The sequence below is a fragment of the Anabrus simplex genome, chromosome 1 (assembly GCF_040414725.1).
Source record: "Anabrus simplex isolate iqAnaSimp1 chromosome 1, ASM4041472v1, whole genome shotgun sequence".
Lineage (NCBI taxonomy): Eukaryota > Metazoa > Arthropoda > Insecta > Orthoptera > Tettigoniidae > Anabrus > Anabrus simplex.
This window is the reverse complement of record NC_090265.1, coordinates 211,673,757-211,695,918: the sequence shown is the minus strand read 5'-3', so window position 1 is coordinate 211,695,918 and position 22,162 is coordinate 211,673,757. Positions and strand designations below refer to the sequence as shown.

Here is a 22,162-nt window from a genome sequence, read left to right as displayed (position 1 = left end):
GAAAGAAGCATTTAAGAATTTTACTGTAGAGTTTATGCTGCTCAAAATTGTATTCATGACAGAGGATTTCTCTAAAGATATGAAACAAAGTTGGTATGTTCAGTATTAGTGAGAATGTATGTGGACAAATAATGCAATGAAAAAGGTACTATAGTATGAAATGTGTAAATGATTTGAATGTCAACAATATAGCTGAGCCATGAGAGACCATTAGTTTTGCTATGGAATTTGTAAGGATAAGGGCATTCATTCACACACATTCAACATGCCTTAGAGAGAATATGCATGGCAAGGAAGATTGCTAATATTAACAGGTTTAGAAAACCCATTCATCATCACTACTGACAATACATGGGGTTTGAAATGAATCACACCTAAGGCTTGTATTAAAATAGCTGGCCATCGCCTGGCATACAGGATATAGAGTCATGACAATGGCATATTACTGGAAACAATATATACATCAGAATATACTAGCACATATATAAGGTATAATGGACTCACCTTCCTCACCTGCTTTCCGCAACCTACTGCAAAAACTAAACGACGGTGTTTGCCTCAGTATGTACTTCATTATGAACTGTATTCTTGCTATTCCCGCCCACAACTATGCCTTAAAACTTCTCTAACCTCGCATTTCACCTATGGAAAATTCCAGATCTATCTTGTGCTTGTGCTCAGCACTAGTCACCCAGCACATTTCTATCGATGTTTCCAATAACGCGATAACTCCCGATTCGCTTTCCATATGTCCTGCCTTCGGCTGATGCAGCCTTTTCAATCCTATATAAGCTGAGGCTCGAATATGGCTCATTGTTCATTCTCTGAGTGTGCCATAGAGCTTAATGTCACATCATCTGCCTGCTGCTAGGGTAGGACACTGTTCGATTCCTTTATTTCTACTTTCTTTGGGACTAGTCGCTACCAGGCCATTATGAATTCCTAAACTTTTCTACTTCTGTCAGCTTAGCATTTTCACACTCCCTTGTTTTTAAGGCATATTTTTCATCAAATGTTGACGGGATAGCACAATATTGCAGGATGTTCTCCAGCCAGTAAATTCTTTATTCATCAGTCATACCTTTGGAAGTTACAACATGTTTGTTTTGAACTGCATGCAGTTTTGGAGGAAAATCTGTTAATTAAAATAAACAAAATAAATATTTTTTTAAAAAATGGCAAAAGTATCAAATAATCCAGATTTACATTACTTAGGTTTTTTTTTTTTTTTTCTCAGCTTGATAAAGTCCATCTTGAGAATCAGAATATATTACAAATTTTCAGTGTATGCCGACACACATACATAACATGTCCAATCAAATCTTGAAGTTTCATTAATTTTAACACGTGCTCGCACCACGCTCCTGGCTTTACTTTTTGTTAACACTTTTAACTGTAGATGAGTATGTTCCCCATTTTTACACACTTGACATTGCAGTGGGGTCTCTAACCTTAAGAAAAACATGATCTAATGTGCAAAGGGGGGGGGACAACTGTACAATATATAACACACTGAGTGGTGAAACATCCTACAAAATATACATCTCAAGTCATGAGCAATCTCATGAGCACTACAAACAATGTGGATCGGAACCACACAAATCAAAAACATGTAAATGGTAATATATACATTCAAAGAAACAAAAACATGATATCATATTTTTCAGGGTTCACCAAGGAAAGCATGCGGCATTCACGCAACTTGCATCCACTCAAAGCCTCAACGAAAATAAAAGGAAACATAATTACACGTTAAGCAACACTTCCTATTCAACACAGGTTCCTGAAAAATAATTACATGACACCAAATCAATCAACTGGTGGACTTTACAATATCACGCACAAATCAACGTGGATTCCTGAAATGAAATTACATGACCCAAATTCATAAAAAATGACAGAGTAGACTTTACCTTTCAATACCTAATTCGACGTTGTATCCTGGAAGAGATTACATGACACAAATATTCCTCAGTGCTGTTATATCATAAAAGAAAATCCGAACAAAACATCGTGATATAAAACTCTCATCAACTACAACAACCGTAGAGACATGGACAGAAACAATAAAATCACGAAGTATAGGCCGCTCAAATAAAACTCTCCTCGGCAGACAAACATATCACCCTCGTCAGCACACGGCGGAATGACTCAAAGTGGAGATCCACGTCTACCAAAATAAAGCAGCAATACTAAAACCACAGCGTCCAACCCTGCTGCTCAACAGTCTACCCAAGACAAGTCACATAAACAAGAAAATGCAGGCCTTTCAAATGAGGAACGCGTCCTCTTCCTCAAAATCACACAAAATAATATCTCATGTCCTAAAGTTACATAAAACTGAAGAAAATGGAGGACGTCGTCTAACATTCGCTCGCATGAAAAGAAACAAGACCGTGCTGGTCACAAATCAAAGCACTCAGACTCAAAGTACACATGAATAACAAAGTGGCCAACTCTGTAATAAATATGATAAACTGAAACTAAGAAATTGCCACGTTGACAATCGATCATGTCTGAACATCGGAAAGTTACTGAAATATCTCAATCCTACATTGCGAGAAACTTGCATTGCTAATAACAATAATAAATTAATAATAATAAATTTTACAGAAATGTTATTCTAATATTCGGAACTCGAAATACGGAACAACGTTCCTGGAACTCATGAATCAATTACTAATTTACAACCTAGATATATAAAATAGTCGTGAAGATGACGCTAACAACTTCGTGGATCCACACTCCACCGTCTTACACACACTCATTCACACATCATGCAATAAATCCCAGAAAACGTGACGGCATGTTTCCGTACACTTTGAGCTCCCATTAATAATACTTTAATCTAGTCCTCCCTGACTTTAATTTGAATCCTTATTTACACTTACAGCTAAGCCCCGAGACGTACACTGCGTCTCAAACATCAAAGCAAACAAATCAAAATATTATATAAGGCTAAAATAAGAAGCTGACTCGTAAAGAAATGACGCTAACCACTCAGCTAAATAAATCAGAATAAAACGTAAGAAAGCAAGCTGCGACCTCATGCAAACGGTCCACATTTGTTACAATTATATTTACATTAACAAGCTTCCTATCATTTACTTTAAACAGGACGTAGTCCTTCCAAACAAAGCTACATCTACTGAAATTAAATAGCAAGTTAACCTATCCCCTTTTGCAACATTAAACACGTTCACACTCACATAATTACATTAAAACCCTGTACTCATCTGTTTTGTTGATTTATGGGCGCTCGTCCTCAGCAGACAGCCGACCCCATCTTGTTTTTAGCCAGTCATATCGATGATGATGCTGCCTTCAGGAAGGACTTGGATCAGTCCTTTTGTCTCCATCGAGGGGTAGAAAGGTGATGTCATATTTTCCGTTGATGCTTCTGCTCCCGGATGTCGTCTGAAACATCCCCTCGTTCACGGTGTAGAAAGTAGGTCAATATCAACCTGCCACTTATTAGAATACTACAGCCGGAAGGGGGGGTAAATTCCACTGACTGTGAAACCAGTTCCCAATCAGTCACGGAACCGTTCCTCTTATCTACTCCCGTAACTAGGTCAAATATCTCCCCTTTTATAAATGGCTGGACTGGAAATTGTAAAGTTTATGCCCTTGGAAAACTATTTACACAGGCAGGCTACTATGCATTTTGAAATGATTAAATGGAACTGTTCTCTCCCTTTGGTAATCGTAAGTTAAATGCCATTCTCCCAGTATTAGAAACTTGAGTATATCAAATGCAGACTGAGCGTCTTCAACAAAATCTTAGCAGTCCCCACACGATCACTGGCGTAAATAAAAACTTCTTCTTACGATGTTACCTGCACAGAATCTCGCCGAATAATAGGGGTAACTAACTGACGTGGTCATTGTTTTTATTAACTCGTCCTCGAAGACACCGTTGAACCCTCGATTGAGGCCACCTGCTCCCTAGACCAATGCCTAGCCATATTGACGGTAGTTCTATCGTTTCGTTGGCTCAACACATCGCGTACCTGACGCTTACTTCAAACATCTCTTATAGGTGACCCTAGCCTCTCGCCCGAGCATCCGAAATGTTGTCCGTTGGAATTCTATTGTTCCCTTGTTCGGCTTTGTGTACGTCATGTCGAAATTCCACCTTCCAAACTTAGCTGGTGAGCAAACAAACCAGAGTTCCACACTCCCTGCAGAAATTGCGACATGTGCTGTTGAATGTAGATGTTTCCTGCCAGTTACTAGTACTTAATAAAATGAAATATTCTCTGTAAATTTGAATAAATGACTGATTAATTAAATGAGCACTTCAATAAGGGCTCAATATCTTTGCATTATCTCCACTGGATGTGAACATGAGTTGGACGTCCCATTAGAACTTCAAGACATGATCGGCCAGTTCACTCCAAATATGACCATGATGTTCTTGTACATAAGTGCAAATTGTTATAAAAAAATTAATTTTTGAGAATAGTTTTAGGATAGCATCCACTCAGAGCTCTGACTTGGGTTTTAGAATTTATGGCTGATGATGCCTGCAATGACAGGTGAATGTACCATATGCTTAAACTTTAATATAATGATTGTATTATAGTCTCAAAGACTTTAAAAGTATTGAATAGGTGGTTTTCAATAAATTAGTTGTTAAACATTTTTTTATATATTGAATTTCAATACGGTCAAAATGAAAATAGTCACTTGTAAACATGGTAGTTTCCAAGCTATACGTGAGGATGGGTGTATAATATGATTTATATAATGTCATCTTTGCTTTTAATGGTACTTGTTTATCCCACAGCAGTTGTCTTACTTGCTGCCTTGCTAATTCGACTGTCCACCTTTTCATTTCTATGTAACTACTACATCCTACATCTATTCTAACCTGTTTGTCATATTCATATTTTGGTCTACTTCTGTTGTTTTTACTGCCTACACTTCCCTTAAAACCAACTGAACAAGTCCTGGGTGTCTTTAAGATGTGTCCTATTGTTCTCTCTTGTCTTCTGGTCAAATTTTGCCAAATTGTTCTCCTTTCACCAATTCAATTCAGTATATCTTCATTCGTGATTTGATCTACCCATCTCACCTTCAGAATTCTTCTGTAAAACCACATTTCAAAAGTTTGATTCCCTTTCTTTCATCCATGTTTTACTTCCATACAATGAAACGCCCAATGTTCAAAGTGAGCAAATTTCTTTTCTTAAGAAAGGCCTTCCTTGCTTGTACTAGTCTGCATTTTATGTCCTTACTTCCATAATCATTAGTTATTCTACTACCCAAGTAACAATATTCATCCACTTCCTTTAAGACTTCATTTCCTAATCTAATATTTCCTGTATCACTTGACTTCGTTCGACTGCACTCCATTACTTTTGTTCTGGATTTATATATTTTAATCTTGTACTCCTTCTTCAAGACTCTGTCCATACCATTCAGTGACAATCCTTTTTTTTTTTTTTTTTTTGCTAGTTGTTTTACGTCGCACCGACACAGATACGTCTTATGGCGACGATGGGACAGGAAAGGGCTAGGAGTGGGAAGAAAGCGGCCGTGGCCTTAATTAAGGTACAGCTCCAGCATTTGATTGGTGGGAAAATGGGAAACTACGGAAAACCATTTTCAGGGCTGCCGACAATGGGGTTCGAACCTACTATTGCCCGAATACTGTATACTGGCCACACTTACGCGACTGCAGCTATCGAGCTCGGTGACAATCCAATTTAAAATATACAATTTATGTACAGAGTTCAGAAAGTTTATATTTCTTTTGACAGACACATGCATATTCTGAATGATATGGAAAAAAATTGGATGGTTGGCAACATCTTGGTATGACACTAATACTGATGCCACGAGGCCATCATGCCCTCAAGTCATGTAAGGTAAAGGTGTGACATCTATATACTGTATATAGAATAAGAGTTTTGTCTGCACATTGCTCAGAATTTGAAACGAATGATAATTCTGTATCGGCCATGTCCACAGTAACAAGGAAATGCACTTATTACTTTTCCGTCATTTCTGTCTCTGTCTGTCTGTATGCATGTACGTACACGCATCACTAGTAAACGGCTGAAGATAATTTAATGAAAGTCGGTATGTAAAGTCGGGGGATAAGCCACTTCAATCTAGGCTATAAATCATTTTATTCACGCTGAGTTAAATGGTAGTTTAGGGGAAGGTCTGAAATTTAATTCTCAAATATTTGTATTATTAGTGGTCCTATTGATAAATACTACATAACGAAAGTTATATAGAATTAAATTTCTGATCATTTGTGTCTTATACATTTTTACCATACTGGCTATGATATTTGTATTTTTGTTGCTAAGTCCATATCAACTCTGAGTCACGAGAAAATGAGTTAACAGAATTTAATGAAAATCGTTATATAGAGTTGGGGAGTAAGAAACTACAGTCTAAGCTATAAACAATTTTATTCACCCTGGATGAAATTGTAGTTTAGGGGAAGGCACCTAAAATTTAATTTTTAAATACCTATGTTATTGGTCCTATCAAAAAGTACTACATAACCAAAGTTAGAGAGAATACAATTTCTGATCATTTATGTTTTATTCAATTTTACTGTACCGACTATAAGAGTTGTATATCAGTGTCGGAAGAAAACTAAAATATGCGAAGGCCTACAATATTGAAAGTGCATAACAATGATCAACAATAACATTACATTGACTACTGTTTGTTGTGATGTTCTTTGTCTCTTATGCTGCCACTCCACTCCAATAGATGGGATTACTGCTGCGTACCGAATATAACAGCCTGACTAAATATTGGTGGGAAATAGCTGATTTCCTGATACTGCTGGTACATAACATACTGGTTCATCATAGTATTCCAGCTATTCGATCCCTAGTCTGACACGCTATTTTGAATGAGCAGTGTGCACATTTAAGGTAGAGGCTCATTTAGTAGTAGTAGTAGAAGTAGTAGTAGTAGTATGACCTGGTCTAGAATTACAATTTAGGCCTATTCCAAATTATACCACCACAATTCACTAAATAACTCAAAATTCAACCCTGAAAAGCATTGTTTCTTAAGAAAAGCTTCTTCCTCTTCACTTTTATTAAATTCTACATTCATTTTATTCCAAATTAGCAGTGAAGAGGGGGTTTCTCCTCTGGCTTGGAGGAAAAATTTTCCTCCAAGTAAGATAGTTGTTTCCACCGCCAGTGTAGTGAATTGAGATTTTCTGATTCATCGGGTACTCCTAGGAAACAGATTAGTAAAAGGGCATAGATTTGCTCTGGGACTCTCCACTATTCGCGCCCACCGCCGAAAAAAGACAAGGAGTGTTCACGGATCACGGCTGTCTGCGGCCTGGTCATTCCAGCTCTGGAACTTTGGACTGTTAGCTAGGCAGCATAGTACTGTTCATTAAAAGTGAGAAAATGTGTGGTTTTTCATTTGATCGGGTATTTCATATGAAAGCAATGCTTTTAACTGCGCCATTACTATTGACGTCATTGTAATGACCTACGTTAATTTCAGTTGGGAAAACTACAAAGCGTCCTTCTGAGGATGTAAAAAGGCAGGTGGAGAGTGAGTGTCTGCCATTATGATGAAAACTCCCCAACCTGATTGTGACTGATGGCAGGCAAGCGGACCTACCGTTACAATGAAAATTCCCTAACCCAGTCTTCATATGAGGAAAAAACATTTGGTGATTTCCCCGTCATGTTTCTAGGGTAATTTTAAGATGCAATTTAATACAATCTTGCTCACAACGTGTACACTACCTAACCTAGAAATCCGTATACAATGTAGAATGTCGTAGCGAAGCATGAGTACATCAGCTAGCCTGTTATAAAGACACATGAGCTTGCAATATTAAATTTCTTTTGAAAAATATTAAAGGGATTAATCAACTAAATTTCTCTTGCAGTTAAAAACTTGCACAGAAGATGGACATTGAATCTGTAGAATTCATTGAAATTTTTGTCGAGAAGAGTTTAAGAGTTCAATTGGAATTTTGAAGATTTTTGAACTAACATTGCTTTATTCAATAATCCTTTAAATTTTGGTTTGAAATCACAGTCAGATTATTTGCAATTAGAACTTTGTAAACTTTACAGTAAACTATCACCAAATACTAAGTCACTGGAAATGACTTTTTGAAGACTACTACTGCTGGGATATCACACACCACTGCAAGCCTAGTCTGTCAAAATCTCTCCAGTTTTTGAAAATACTTTCATATTTAACAGATTTCACCCACACTTCATACACCTGTGTGTCACTGTTAATAACAGTACTACTGCAAACTTTCAAATTTAGCTGCACAGATGTTAGTCATGTTATCAATCCTGTTGCTGCTTTAGAGTGCTGTCAGTTTCTTTGTCAACCAATAGATTTCATTATTTTTCCTTAGTAATTGTTGGTGCTTCCGTGGGAAAAAGTTTTGTAAGCACATGTGCTTGTGTATCTCTTAAGTGATTCTTGATGGCTTTCATCTGATAGACTGTTTATTTTGACCCTATGTGATTTTTCCAGTGAAAACTTCCAACCCAGGATGAACCAAGAATTGAACCTCCTCTCTCCAGGCAGAAAACAAATAGCTCAGGCACTATGCTAATTATAACTGTTTTTTCTTTAGCATGCCTGCCTCCTACCAGCAAGCCCAAGGTTTGATATCTGGCCAGTCCATGTATTTTACTTCTGGAACGAAGGCTGGAACAGGGTCCAATCAGCATCATAAGACCAACTAAGGAGCTATCTGACACAAGAGGCAGTAAACTCGGTCAAGAAAGCCAAGCAATATGGCTGGGGATGATGTCACACTGTCACATGGCACACCAGTAAGTCCATCTCGCTGGGCAGCATTCATCCTGACAGGCCAGTGCCTTAATTGGATTGTTGCATCATGGAGGATTTTCAGTACTGGTGTGTTTGTTCTTGCTCTCAGAAGAATTCTACAATGATTTTTTTCTTTTTTTTTTGCTAGTTGCTTTACATCGCACCGACACAGATAGGTCTTATGGCGACCATGGGGCAGGGAAGGGTTAGGACTGGGGGAAGGAATCGGCCATGGCCTTAATTAAGGTACAGCCCCAGCATTTGCCTGGTGTGAAAATGGGAAACCACGGAAAACCATTTTCAGGGCTGCTGACAGTGGGGTTCGAACCTACTATCTCCCGAATACTGGATACTGACCGCACTTAAGCGATTGCAGCTATCAAGCTTGGTTACAATGATTTCATGGTGAATAAAAGAAAATGCCCTTATAAATACCTTTGTTTTGTTTCTTCGTTTTTCTTTTTGCAATTTGCTTTATATCGCATGGACACGGATAGGTCTTACGGTTACGATGCGATAGGAAAGGATGGGAATGGGAAGGAAGCAGCCGTGGCCTTAATAATAATAATAATAATAATAATAATAATAATAATAATAATAATAATAATAATAATAATAATAATAATAATAATAATAATAATCGTATGGCCTCAGCTACCGTTTGCAGACATTTCGATTTGACGCCATCTGGCTGTCTGCTCGTCAATTTCGACGTTCCGGTTTACTCTGTCTGCCATCTAGCGGACCTAGAGTAAACCGGATCTCTCTTGGGCGTCTATGGCTGAGATTTAATTAATTTTCTCGGGTAAATACCAAATGTATCACCAGAGATCTTTTACATGCCGACATCGTACGACATGGAGTGTCGAATGGACTTTCTTCCGCCCTTCAAAAATCCGACTACCTCTGCCGGGTTTAATATACAGCCTGGTGTGAAAATGGGAAACCATGGGAAACCATCTTTAGGGCTGTCAACAGTGGCTTCAGACCCACTATCTCCCAAATGCAAGCTCACAGCTGCGCGACCCTAACCGCACAGCCAACTCACTCAGTACTACCTTTGCTCCCAGGTGTTAACCTGGTACTCACTTTTGCTGCAGGCTGACTGAATCTCAGGGCCATGTGCCTCTCCAGAAGTGGAAATCTAGTTTCTACATTTTTCAGCCACCTGACTCGCAATCACTGAACCAAGCACTGTCTTGGATGAGCAGCCCCTACCTTTTGTTTATAGCTTATGTGTAATTTTATAATTCAATATACAGTATTTTTTATATACAGGGTTATTACAAATGATTGAAGCAATTTCATAAATTCACTGTTGCTCCATGAATTGACATATGATTACAAAACTCAACAGTCTTGGAGAAAAACTCAAGAAGTTTTGGTCTGTTGAAGTCACACTTCAGATTTCTGCCATGATAGCACAGCAACAGTGAGCAGTGCACAATGAGACAAGATGGTGACAGGAGCCAAAAAAGCATTTGTTGTGCTTGAAATGCACTCACATCAGTCTGTCATAACACCGCAACGACACTTCAGGATGAAGTACCACAAAGATCCACCAACTGCTAACTCCATTCGGCAATGGTATGTGCAGTTTAAAGCTTCAGGATGCCTCTGTAAGGGGAAATCAATGGGTCAGCCTGTAGTGACTGAAGAAACAGTTGATCACTTGCGGGCGTGTTTCACGCATAGCCCACAGAAGTCGACGGAGAGAGCTGTACATACCACAGCCGACCATTTGGAAAATCTTACGGACACGATTAAAGCAGAAGCCTTATCACTTACAATTGTTACAAGCCCTGACTCCTGATGACACAGTCAAACACCTTGAATTTTTGGCGTGGTTGCAACAGTGTATGGAAGAGGATGAGTTTAGTACGAAACTTGTCTTCAGTGATGAAGCAACATTTTTTGTTAATGGTGCAGTGAACAGACAAAATGTGCGAATCTGGGGGATAGAGAATCCTCATGCTATCGTGCAGCACATTTGAAAATTCACCGAAAGTTAATGTGTTTTGTGCAGTCTCACGGTTTAAAGTATACGGCCCCTTTTTCTTCTGCGAAAAATCCGTTACAGGACATGTGTATCTGGACATGCTGGAAAATTGGCTCATGCCGCAACTGGAGGACAGCGCGGACTTCATCTTCCAACAGGATGGTGCTCCACCCCACTTCCATGGTGATGTTCGTCAATTCCTAAACAGGAGATTGCCAAACCGATGGATCGGTCCTGGTGGAGCTGCTGATGAGCAATACATGTCACGGCCTCCACACTCTCCTGACCTAACCCCATACGATTTCTTTATGTGGGGTTACGTGAAAGACTCACTGTTTACACCTCCTCTCCCAACAAACCTGCCAAAACTGCGAGCTCACACCAAACATGCTTTTGAATCCATGCTGCGCCGAGTGTGAGCCGAACTTTATTATAGGCTTGATGTCTGCAGAATCACTAAAGGGATACATATCGAACATTTGTAAATGTCAAAAAAATAATACTTTTTGAGTTTTTCTATGCGTGTGCAAAGCCTTGTGACAATATGTCAAATAATAAAGTTATTGTAGACCTTGGGAATCGCTCAAATCATTTGTTATAACACTGTATAATAATAGAAAAAAATAAAGCTACCATCCTATAATATGAACTGAAACAAGTTAAGATTGTCAGATTGCACTCCTCAATTCTTCGACATTAACAACAGCTGATTTCTACTGATACTTTCTCTGTAAGAAAGTGCATATTTTAACAGGTATTAGGCAATTTATTAGAATACATCCAAAATACTTACCTACCTAGTATTCCAAATCACATAAATATCAATGCAAAAATTCCTTAAATATATAGGTAAATGTATTTTCTAAGTCCAAAATATAAGTTAGATCCTTGATGTGGTGTCACTTGAACGAAACAGGGTCTACCTAAACTTATTCCATTTCTTTCAATTATTGTGACCTCTTTGCAAAATTTGAGCAGCAATGTGGGAATAAATCAACAAACTCACAAACAATGAGATGAATTATTCACCTTCAGATTATTATTAAAATAAATACAGTAGAATTTTAAAAAGTATAATACTGAATATAACTAACCTGATGTACATGTCCAGCACCGCGAAAAACATTCATTACAAACTGATCCCAGCCTCCAGCTAGCACATGCAACAGTGCAATTCCTGAAATCCCTAAGGCCTTACGAGTTGAGATAAACTTCCGGGAATCAGCCAGTTGTAATACCAGTACTGTTGAGGCTAATTCAGTAATAGTGAAGAACATTTGGTGATTCCATTGGGAGTAGAAATCATCATTCCAGTAATTGATGTATGCCCACCAAGAATAATAATGAGCATAAATGGAAGACAAGAAAAGAGTGAGCATGGATAATCTCATGTGACGCTCGAGGAGCAGGTTTACCAAGTAGCGCACACATTCATATAATGAAATAATGCATATAACTGTTGTGACCCAGATCTTCATAGAATTCTTAGTGGCATTGAAGTACATATGCTTGTAGGAGGCAACTCCAGACTCATAAGTACCTGAAACACCAGATTGCAAAGGAAGTGGTTAGTTTTTGAACTCTAATAGGAAAGAAAAGGAAAGCTTGTAGGTTTATGTGACTGCTGATATTGGGATCATAGCCACAGGATCTTGTGTGTAATGTGAAATCCAAAACATAGAACATGACTTTTCATTTCAAAAATTCGAACCATGGCCACCTCTGTGAGAAGCCACTGATAATGACACTCGCCTATCACAGTTTCCAAATCTAACATGGATAATGCGAGAAAATGAAAAGAGAATAATTTCTTATCCTCGATCAATGAAACAACCACATGTCAACTTAGCTAGAATATACTCCAAAACAATACACAGGCATTATGCACAAGGGGTAATAATGCTGCCTTCTACTCAAGCACAGCTATATCAATAAAGCAGTATAATGGAAAGGGAAGTATGTATACACGCACGCACAGGGTCTCCCATACAAATTAGGACCTTCCAAGCAGCGCTTTTACTCTCCGATACATAAGCTGCAGTTTTGAAGGCGTGCTCATAGTTCTTGACCTTGCAAGCAGCGTGCGCGTGTTTGACCTCGCAAACATCAGTCGCCAGTCTGAATCTCAGCTATTAACATGCTGAGACAGTTATCATTGCAACACCATATTTTCATATGTAAAAGTTATTTTAACCTCATGGGTGGTTTCAACAAGATTCAGCCCCTGCTCTTACAGCAGAAGATTCCCTTCTTACAATCTCGGAAGTGTTTGCAGACGGAGTGCTCAGTGCTGGTCTATTTCCCCCTCGTTCTCCAGATCTAACAGTGTGTGATATTTAATTGTGGGGTAAATTGAAAGAAAAACTGTATCAAACAAATCCTCACACATTGGAGGAACTGAAAGAAAGCATTACGAATGAAATCAGAAACATTACAGTGGCAGAACTCACTCGTGTCAGCCAGAACTGTGGTTACAAGATACAATGCTTGTATAACCCAGGACGGACGACACTTTTAGCATCTTATAAGGTAAGATTTCATATAAGATTGTATACAAGCTTAAAGCAGGGTGGCCGTGTGCGACATAAGTTCGGCTGAGGCAACTGCCGTAGTGCAGAGTACAAACAATGTGCGTTCAGTCTTATGCCTGTTGCTCATGGTAAAATTTTCTGTCAATTTTATTGTACAATAATTTAATTTTATAAAATTTCTGTTGCTCACGGTCAAATTCAAGTTTTATAAAACCTTTGATAAAACTTTTCATAGAATAGGACATGTTCTATTCCGTAAAATTAATTTTACGAAACGAACCAATCAGCGAAGCTGACATCACAGTGATGCTGGCGCTACGTCGTGAGAAGATTGCGAAGCTCGATTGTAAACAAACACTTCTTTCTAAAACGGCAGGATCCGGGTGGACTAAGGAAGCTGTTAGTGTTTTACTGACGAATACCAGAAATATCCTTGTTTGTACGAAGTTAAAACGCCACTTTACCACAGCAGAAATGCAAGAAGAGAGGCAAAAAACACAATCGGCGAATTCCTATATGAATACTGATCTTCTAACCACAACTAATTTTCGACCAAGGACCTTCTTCTCTTCTTTTGATCCAATCCCGGGTCCAGCATTTCCTGGCATTTCTTTTCTTCCTTTTTACCACTGTACAACACATAATTGCAGCTAAAGCAGCAAGTTTTGCTTTGTTTGTTGGAGCCATACTCTCAAAAATATTGTAAGTTGAACAGCTGATTCTTGGTTTCAAAGTTTATCGATAGATGGCAGCACATACATATCTTAGTTCAGAAGTAAGATCATAGATGGCCATCCTGATGTTTCCACGGATTTTATAAAATTAATTGTACAACAAATTTTACGAAACATTTTACCGTGAGCAATAGGCATTAGCTTATATGGGAGACCCTCTACATAGTATACATACATACATACATACATACATACATACATACATACATACATACATACATACATACATACCGGCAAGAGGATGCGAGGGATAGACAAAAATGGATGATTGGAGCACCACTGTACCATGATACCAATGAGGAAACTCATTGTTGCAGCTGACTCCTGAAATGGGATAATATAAGAAGAAGAAGAAGATGATGATGATGAAGAAATGGGATAACATAAGATAAGAAAAAGATGAAGAAGAAGATGATGACGACGACGATGACGATGATGATGATGTAATGATATGGAAATAAAAGGAAATTGCACCTGATGTGACTGTATTGCAATGATTACAGTGTCAGATCAAATGGAACACTACTGGTCCTACATCAGCAAGATTTAGCACCCTCTCAGGCCTTGGTACCTTGAGCCAATTTGGTTCAGCAGGGAGTTATAGAGTAGCTGTAGCCTTTTCTGAAGCAAGGTGGCCCACAGCTCTTGTTACTAGCTCTCTAAATCCTGTAGATTGACTTTGAGTCTGAGCCAAGTACTAAGCTGATCGCATATGTTCTATTGGATACAGACTGGGAGACCTTGATGGTCAGAAGAGTACCTCAATGTGACACAGTTCATAGACATTTGAGCCATGTGTGAACGATATTTGTCATGTCGAAAGACTATACTAGCATGCTGTACATGAGGAGTAAACACATAGCGACAAAGGATAATAATACTTTATTAACAGAAATACCATTTTACATAACAGTAGAGACGTATAGACAAAGCACAGTAAAAAGAAAGTTCAATGGAGTATAAGTAGAAAAAATATGTACAGATATATACACAAGATATATTACAAGTAAGCACAGGAAAGTAATACAAAAGTAATACAAAACACAGTAAAAAGAAAGTTCAATGGAGTATAAGTAGAAAAATATGTACAGATATATACACAGGTTATATTACAAGTAAGCACAGGAAAGTAATAGTCAATTCTGGAGATTATGTAAGTGAGTTCTAAATTTTGACAATGAGCAGTTAAATATATCAATATCCACTTTGTTTAGAGATCTTGACATTCGTTCAATTGGCCCATTGAATGCATAGTTAGTTCTATGCCAATTTTTAGACAATGTATTCTTGAACCTTGTGTGTCTGTCTGGTACATGTACGTTAATTTTTGCAAGGAGTTGTGGACAATTCACCAAGGAATGAAGCAATTTAAAAATGAAGAGTGTATCCAATAATTCACGGCTTGTGACAGGCTATGAAGATTTAAGGACTGTTGTAGGGATGTATAATCAACATTATCATATGAGAATCCTGCTCTAAAAGAATACAGACGAAGAAATTTATGTTGTACTGAATCTAATCTATGGATAGAGGTCAGATGAGAAGGGTTCCAAACTGGTGAACAGTATTCTAGTATAGGGCGTACCATAGATACATACAGCAATCGATAGGTAGCTACGTTTGAAAATTCCCTAGAATATCTAGTAATGCAACCCAATCTTTGAAATGCTTTCTTACAAATATTTTCAATATGTTCATTAAATGATAGGTTATAATAGAATAAAACACCAAGGTCATTAACTTGTGAAACAGGAGTTAGAATGTTGTTATTACTAAATTTGAACGGAAATGATATTTTCTTCTTGTTTTTAAAAAACGATATTATTTTACATTTCTCATGATTAAGTTTCAACCCATTTTGATTACAGTACTTTTCCAGATGATGTAAGTCTTCCTGAAGTTTTAAACAATCAAGTGGACAATTAATTTGCATAAAATTTTTTGCATCGTCGGCAAACAAAAGCAATTTAGAATTCTTAAGTATATTTTTAATGTCATTTATGTAGAGAGTAAAAAGTAAGGGCGCAAGGTGAGACCCTTGAGGAACTCCACTGGTAACAATAATAGGCGCAGAAAAATGATTCCTTATTTTAACAATCTGCAGGCGATTTTTAAGATATGATTCAAACCATGAGAGGAGAGGCCCATTAATTCCATAGCCCGTTAGTTTTTGCAGCAAGATATCGTGATTGACAGTGTCAAAAGCTTTTGAGAAGTCTGTATAAATGCAGTCCACTTGGGAGTGGTTCTCTATTGCATCCAAGAGGAACTGACAGAATAAAAGAAGATTGCTACAGGTTGACCATCCTGAAAAGAATCCATGCTGCTCATCAATGATGATGTTTCTAAAGAGAGGTGTGATTTTGTCAAGAATTATTGAGTCAAATATTTTGGAAATATGAGAAGAAATTATAACTGGTCTATATTGTTTTATGTCAGTTTTATCACCATTTTTGAAAACTGGACTAACAAATCCTTTCTTCCATTCCACTGGAAAAACACCTTGGTTTAATGATAAGTTGAACAGATAAAAGAGTGCTTCACATAAAATAAATAAGCAGTACTTGAGCAGGTAAGTTGAAACACCATCAGGTCCTACAGTTTTCTTTAATTCCAGAGATATCAGTTTGTTGTAAATTTCTGCCTTACTAATGTTTATAACTGATAGATTGACAGAGAAAGGATAATCATATGACATACTACTACTATTCTGATAAGAAGAATAAACAGATGAAAAGTGGTTAGCAAAAAGATTGACAATATTTTCTCCAGTATCTGCTGTAACTTCATTAAGATGCATTGTTGAAGGAATATTATTACATGACCTTTTAGAACTTAGATATTGCCAGAATTTCTGTGGATTGGAAGTAATACTTCGTTCACAGTTGGAAACATACATTGTATAGCAAGATTTAGATTCACGCTTGCATTCATTTCTTAATTTCGAGAAATGCTGATAATCACTATTGAGACCTGATATTTTGTATCGCTTATGTGCTTTCTTCTTTTCAATAATCAGTGACTTCAATTTATGATTAAACCACTTTGGGAATTTGGGAGTCTTAAAATTCCGTATAGGGATGTAAAGTTCCATGCCATAATGTAGTACTGAATAGAAGGTTTCTACTGCTTTATCAATTGATACATTTTGAAACATTACCTTCCAGCTGAACTGTGACAGATAATAATTTAGTCCATTATAATCACCATTTAAAAAGTCAAAATAAAAACTATCAGCAGGCAAGGAATTGTATAGCTCATTTATAGGTAAAGAAATCTCTAAAGCTGGGTGGTGTCTATCGAGGGGGACAATGCTTTAATTACTAGACTTTACTTCAATGGAGCTGGAGTTACTGAAAATCAAATCAAGAAAGTGATTCAGAAAATTTGGGATAGCATTAAACTGATTTAAACAGAGATAAGAAAAAGTGTCTATAACTAAACTGGACTGCATAGTGTGATTACCTACTGACATAACGCCAGGAGATGTTTCTTCATTTACTATCCAATTGAGATGTGGTAGATTGTAGTCACCAACAATGAGCAATAAATGGTTGTCGAGATTTGACATAATTTTTTCAACAGCATTGCAATGATCGAAATATTTTTGGACAGGAGACTTTGGCGGAATGTATACAGCACCAATGATTAATTTTGTGGTGTTAAAAATTAGGGACACAAACAACTGTTCAACTGTGTTACTACACGGTATCAGAGTAGGTTTAAACCTCATGCTAATGCAGATCATTACCCCCCCATGGGATGCCTTCATACTCGTTAAAGAAGACCTATCACATCTGAAAATTGAATACGTTTCGAGTCCGAGTTCCACATCACTAATTTCATCATTTAAGTTTGTTTCGGTTAATACCATGAAGTCATAGTCAGCTAAACATGAAGAAATTTTAAGTTCAGTTAGTTTACTTCGAAGTCCATTTACATTCTGATAGTATCCTGTAAAGTGTTCAACTAACCTTTTTATTGAAGTCTTTGGTGCTTTCTTAGTATTGTGTATCTGACTTCTGTGAAATGATTCCCTATCTATATTTTGCATTATATTCCTGTTATAAGTTAAACTTTCTAAATCATTTTCTGTATCACTTAAGTTTTTGCCACTAGGATTAGCATCCCCCCTCATTTTTTTAATTAGTTTCCCGAGAGCATTCTACTAGATATTCTATTGAGAAGTTTACCAAACTTAGAGGTTCCTTTTCTGTTAAGGTATAGCCCATCTTTTCTAAAATCACTACCTCTAAGCCAGCTATTTGCATCGACAAAAAGGACATCTCCATTACGGCATAACCAGTCAAGAGTGGAGTTTACAGCATCTATATAGCGATAATCAACATCATGCCGATATAAAACGCCACTGAGACAAAGCTTTGCCGCTGGAAACCTCCTTTTTATCGCAGTAATAAAGGATGCCACTGACATACCACTGTGCTCTCCAGGTTCCCTGAATCACTACCAGAGGTGACCTAAAGTCATCCTCTATGGTTCTCCATACAATTATGACACGAGTAATACTGGTGTCTCTCTCCAGCACAATATCAATCACCTCAATTCAGTATCATCCAGCAATGTTAACCGACCATGTACCATAATACTCCTATTATGAAATGCAAAAATACCATAATTTGACTAACAGTATACAAATATCATCATATCTCTTCCATCTAAATAGAATATCCTCACCTAACCATGAAATGAGTTGTCAGTGGAGAGATGGCTTGGAATGACATTAGTAGACAAATAAGCTTGAATGGAGTTTTTAAAAGTATGAAAGATCATAATATGAAGAATAAGTTAGAATTCAAGAGGACAAATTGAGGCAATTAGGGACTGAAATAATTTACCAAGGGAGATGTTTGATAAATTGCCAACTTCCTTGAAATCATTTTAGAAAAGACTAGGTAAACAAGTGATAGGGAATCTGTAACCTGGGTGGCAGCCCTAAATGCAGATCAGTGGTGATTGACTGATTGATTGATTGATTGATTGATTGATTGATTGATTGACTGATTGATTGATAATAATCCATGCCTCCCGGTTAGAGCACTACTCCAAAGGTACCTGTCTCTGCTCTAGAATTAACAGCAGCCTGCACGAGACGGTGAACAGGCTGATGCCAGTCACTGAGACATGGTATGGGATGACACAGAATGTTTAGAGAGTTCAGTAACAGATTTTGGTTAGCAGATGCATAAATCATAGTGCTGTGTAAAGCTAAACTCACAATATGGTGATTCTCCCTTGGTGTGGTCTGTCTAGGTTGACCAGAACTTTTATGACATGAGAGTGTGCCTTCCAGCAACGGACCACTGTGACATCTGAATACCCACATGTCTGGCATTACATGATATGGACAACTTCGCCACATGAAGGCTCACAATACAGCCCCTATCAAACTCCATCAAGATCTAATATCTAATGCGTCTACTAGGCATACTCAGTACTTAGTGACCCTCCCTCACTGTGTTGACTGACTGACACTCCGCACATGCTTGTTAACATTATACCGCTATAACTGTGGTAGCACTGCTAATGCACACTGATGGTTGTTCTAGACATTTCCATTATTTCAACTCCAGTCATCTGCACGTTTGTCAAAGGCATGCATGGGTACCAAATTATGATAAAATTGGACCGCTTCACTTGGGAGGTTAACTTTTCTTTTTTGTCAGCGAGTAAATTTTCACTGTAGATTATTTTATGCATTCTCATTCCATCGAGAGAGTGAGAGAGAGAGAGAGAGAGAGAGAGAGAGAGAGAGAGAGAGAGAGAGTGTGTGCGCATGCGTGCATGCGTTTGTGTGTGTCCAACCACTGTCCCATTTCTCTACAGGGTCGGGTATGAAGTGAGATGAATCTTCTTAGTCAGTTCTTATGACTGGATGCCCTTCCTGGTGTCAACCTCATCAGAGGAGTTAACAAGATGAAATGAATGACGTGATAGATGATAATAGGAAGGGAGAGGGTGAAACATGGTGCCGGCACAAAGCCTACTCCTGTCGAGTAGCACCAAGGGGTCTGATCAAGGCTTAACATCTCCATCACCAGTGCCATGTGCCCTCACTCCATATGAACACTGCAGAGAGGTTTGGAATTGAATCCAGGCTTTTGGCAAGCAATCTAGTGATTAGAAATTGTGTACCACTACCTTTCCTACCCTGCTGGCCAACAGTGTGATGGAGAATTTTTTTTGACCAATGGGACCATACAGACTCGACACCTTAATGATCATGGCCACCAGCTGGGCTTCATTACATTCACAGTATTAATATAATATTTACTGGAGTCTTATAAAAGTCTACTGTAAACCACAGTGATTGATGTAAGAACTGAAAATGAAAATCCACAGCCTGTTTCCAGTCATTCCACAGGGTCAGGATTGGAATGAATGAAGCTCCCATCTAGCGGCGAGGATAGGAATCATGCCGGCTGCCGAAGCCTGTCTCACTCCTCTGGGGCAATGATAAATGACTGACAGACGAAATGTTAATGGAGAGTGTTGCTGGAATGAAAGATGACAGGGAAAATTGGAGTACCCGGAGAAAAACCTGTCCTGCCTCTGCTTTGTCCAGCTCAAATCTCACATGGAGTGACCAGGATTTGAACCACTGTGTCCAGCAGTGAGAGGCCAGTGCGCTGCCGCCCGAGCCACGGAGGCTCTAAGAATTAAGAAATATATTTCATGTAAATGATAAGACACCTACTTATCTTTATGAAAGCAACCATGTTTAAGAAGGGGATAAATTAAATTTAGATTACTTACATAGGGAAATGGATAACGATGATTAAGGGGTACTTCTACGATTTGCTTCAATTATAGCTAAATTGGGATGACAAGAAGAGGACAAGGACAAGAACACGGACACATTTGTATTAATTGTGTTACAAATAATATTAAATATCACAATGAAAATGAGATATGATCTATTCGAAACAAAGAATTCAGTGTAACACAAAAGAACAATGACATATTGAGTCTCGGGGTCTTCAAAAATATATTTAGGACATCCTGGTCGAATGTGGTTCCAACAATACATGCAAGGGAATATCTTACCAGTGTGTTCAGAGATAGATGCATTGGAAGAGGATCGCAAACGTTACCGGCACCTCTCAAATGGCCATCCTGAATATTGGGCTGTAGTGAAAGGTAACCAAGCAGTAATGATTTATATAAAACAACTGGGAGAAAATGACACTAGACAACAATTTTATCGGCTTACGCTGCCTGAACCGTTAAAGATATCTGCAAATTATGAGCATACAAATTGTAGAGTATGAAAAGAAAGACACATACTTATCTTTTTCTATCACAATAACAGTTTTTATGTTTTATAACATGTGTTAGGTACAGGAATAGCATTCCATAATTTGGAAACCAATGAACAGATTTTTAGGCGCATTCACTGTTGCTTAGAGGATATCCTGAAGAAGGTTTTCATGCATTATTTATTTAAACTTTCCTCATTTGAGGCCTGCCGCATGATAAAGTATAATATATAAACAATTATCTACTATAAAAAAATTAATAACATTCATAATACTAACCATAATTATTACAGGCTACAGAGATGATTCCTCAGAATAAAAATGGATCCTCTTAAGGATATGAGAGCAATTGAATTTAACAATTCCTTGTCCAAACCTTGGTTCATCCAAAACCACTGTAACAGTGTTAGCACCATTCCCCGTGCACCACTCATGTTAGTTTGTAAATGGCTTTCTTTTCAGCATCTACTTCCTCAGGCTGACCATTGTGTGATTCAAAACAAATGGTTCGGTCAATGATCACTCTGCTCTTGTATGATGGTTTGAAAGCAATCATGTCAGGTCCACGAATCTCTTCATAAAATAAGGAAGCGCTTTTTCCCTTATACCTTCCACCACCATACTCCAAACTTGATGGTGTCGACTATTAAGCAGAACTTCTTCATACGGACAGGCACCCAGAATTTGTGCACAAGTTTCGTGCTCTCTACTACAGCAGTGGCAGAGGGTATTGTTCTGGAATCTCCCTGGCAGGGAGCATACAGCAGAAACAAAGATGGCGGAAATTGGCAGGTAGTTGACCGAAAGAAGGGC

At 38.0% G+C, this 22,162-nt stretch overlaps 1 protein-coding gene across 1 annotated transcript in view; it reads right to left on the bottom strand.

Moving 5' to 3' along the window:
• Positions 1-22,162, bottom strand: part of LOC136864027 (uncharacterized) — a 160,296-nt gene that overhangs the window by 59,338 nt on the left and 78,796 nt on the right. Inside the window, exon 3 of the mRNA XM_067140542.2 lies at positions 11,902-12,347. Within this exon, the coding sequence (XP_066996643.1) occupies positions 11,902-12,347 (446 nt within the window). The remainder of the gene's footprint in view (positions 1-11,901; positions 12,348-22,162) is intronic.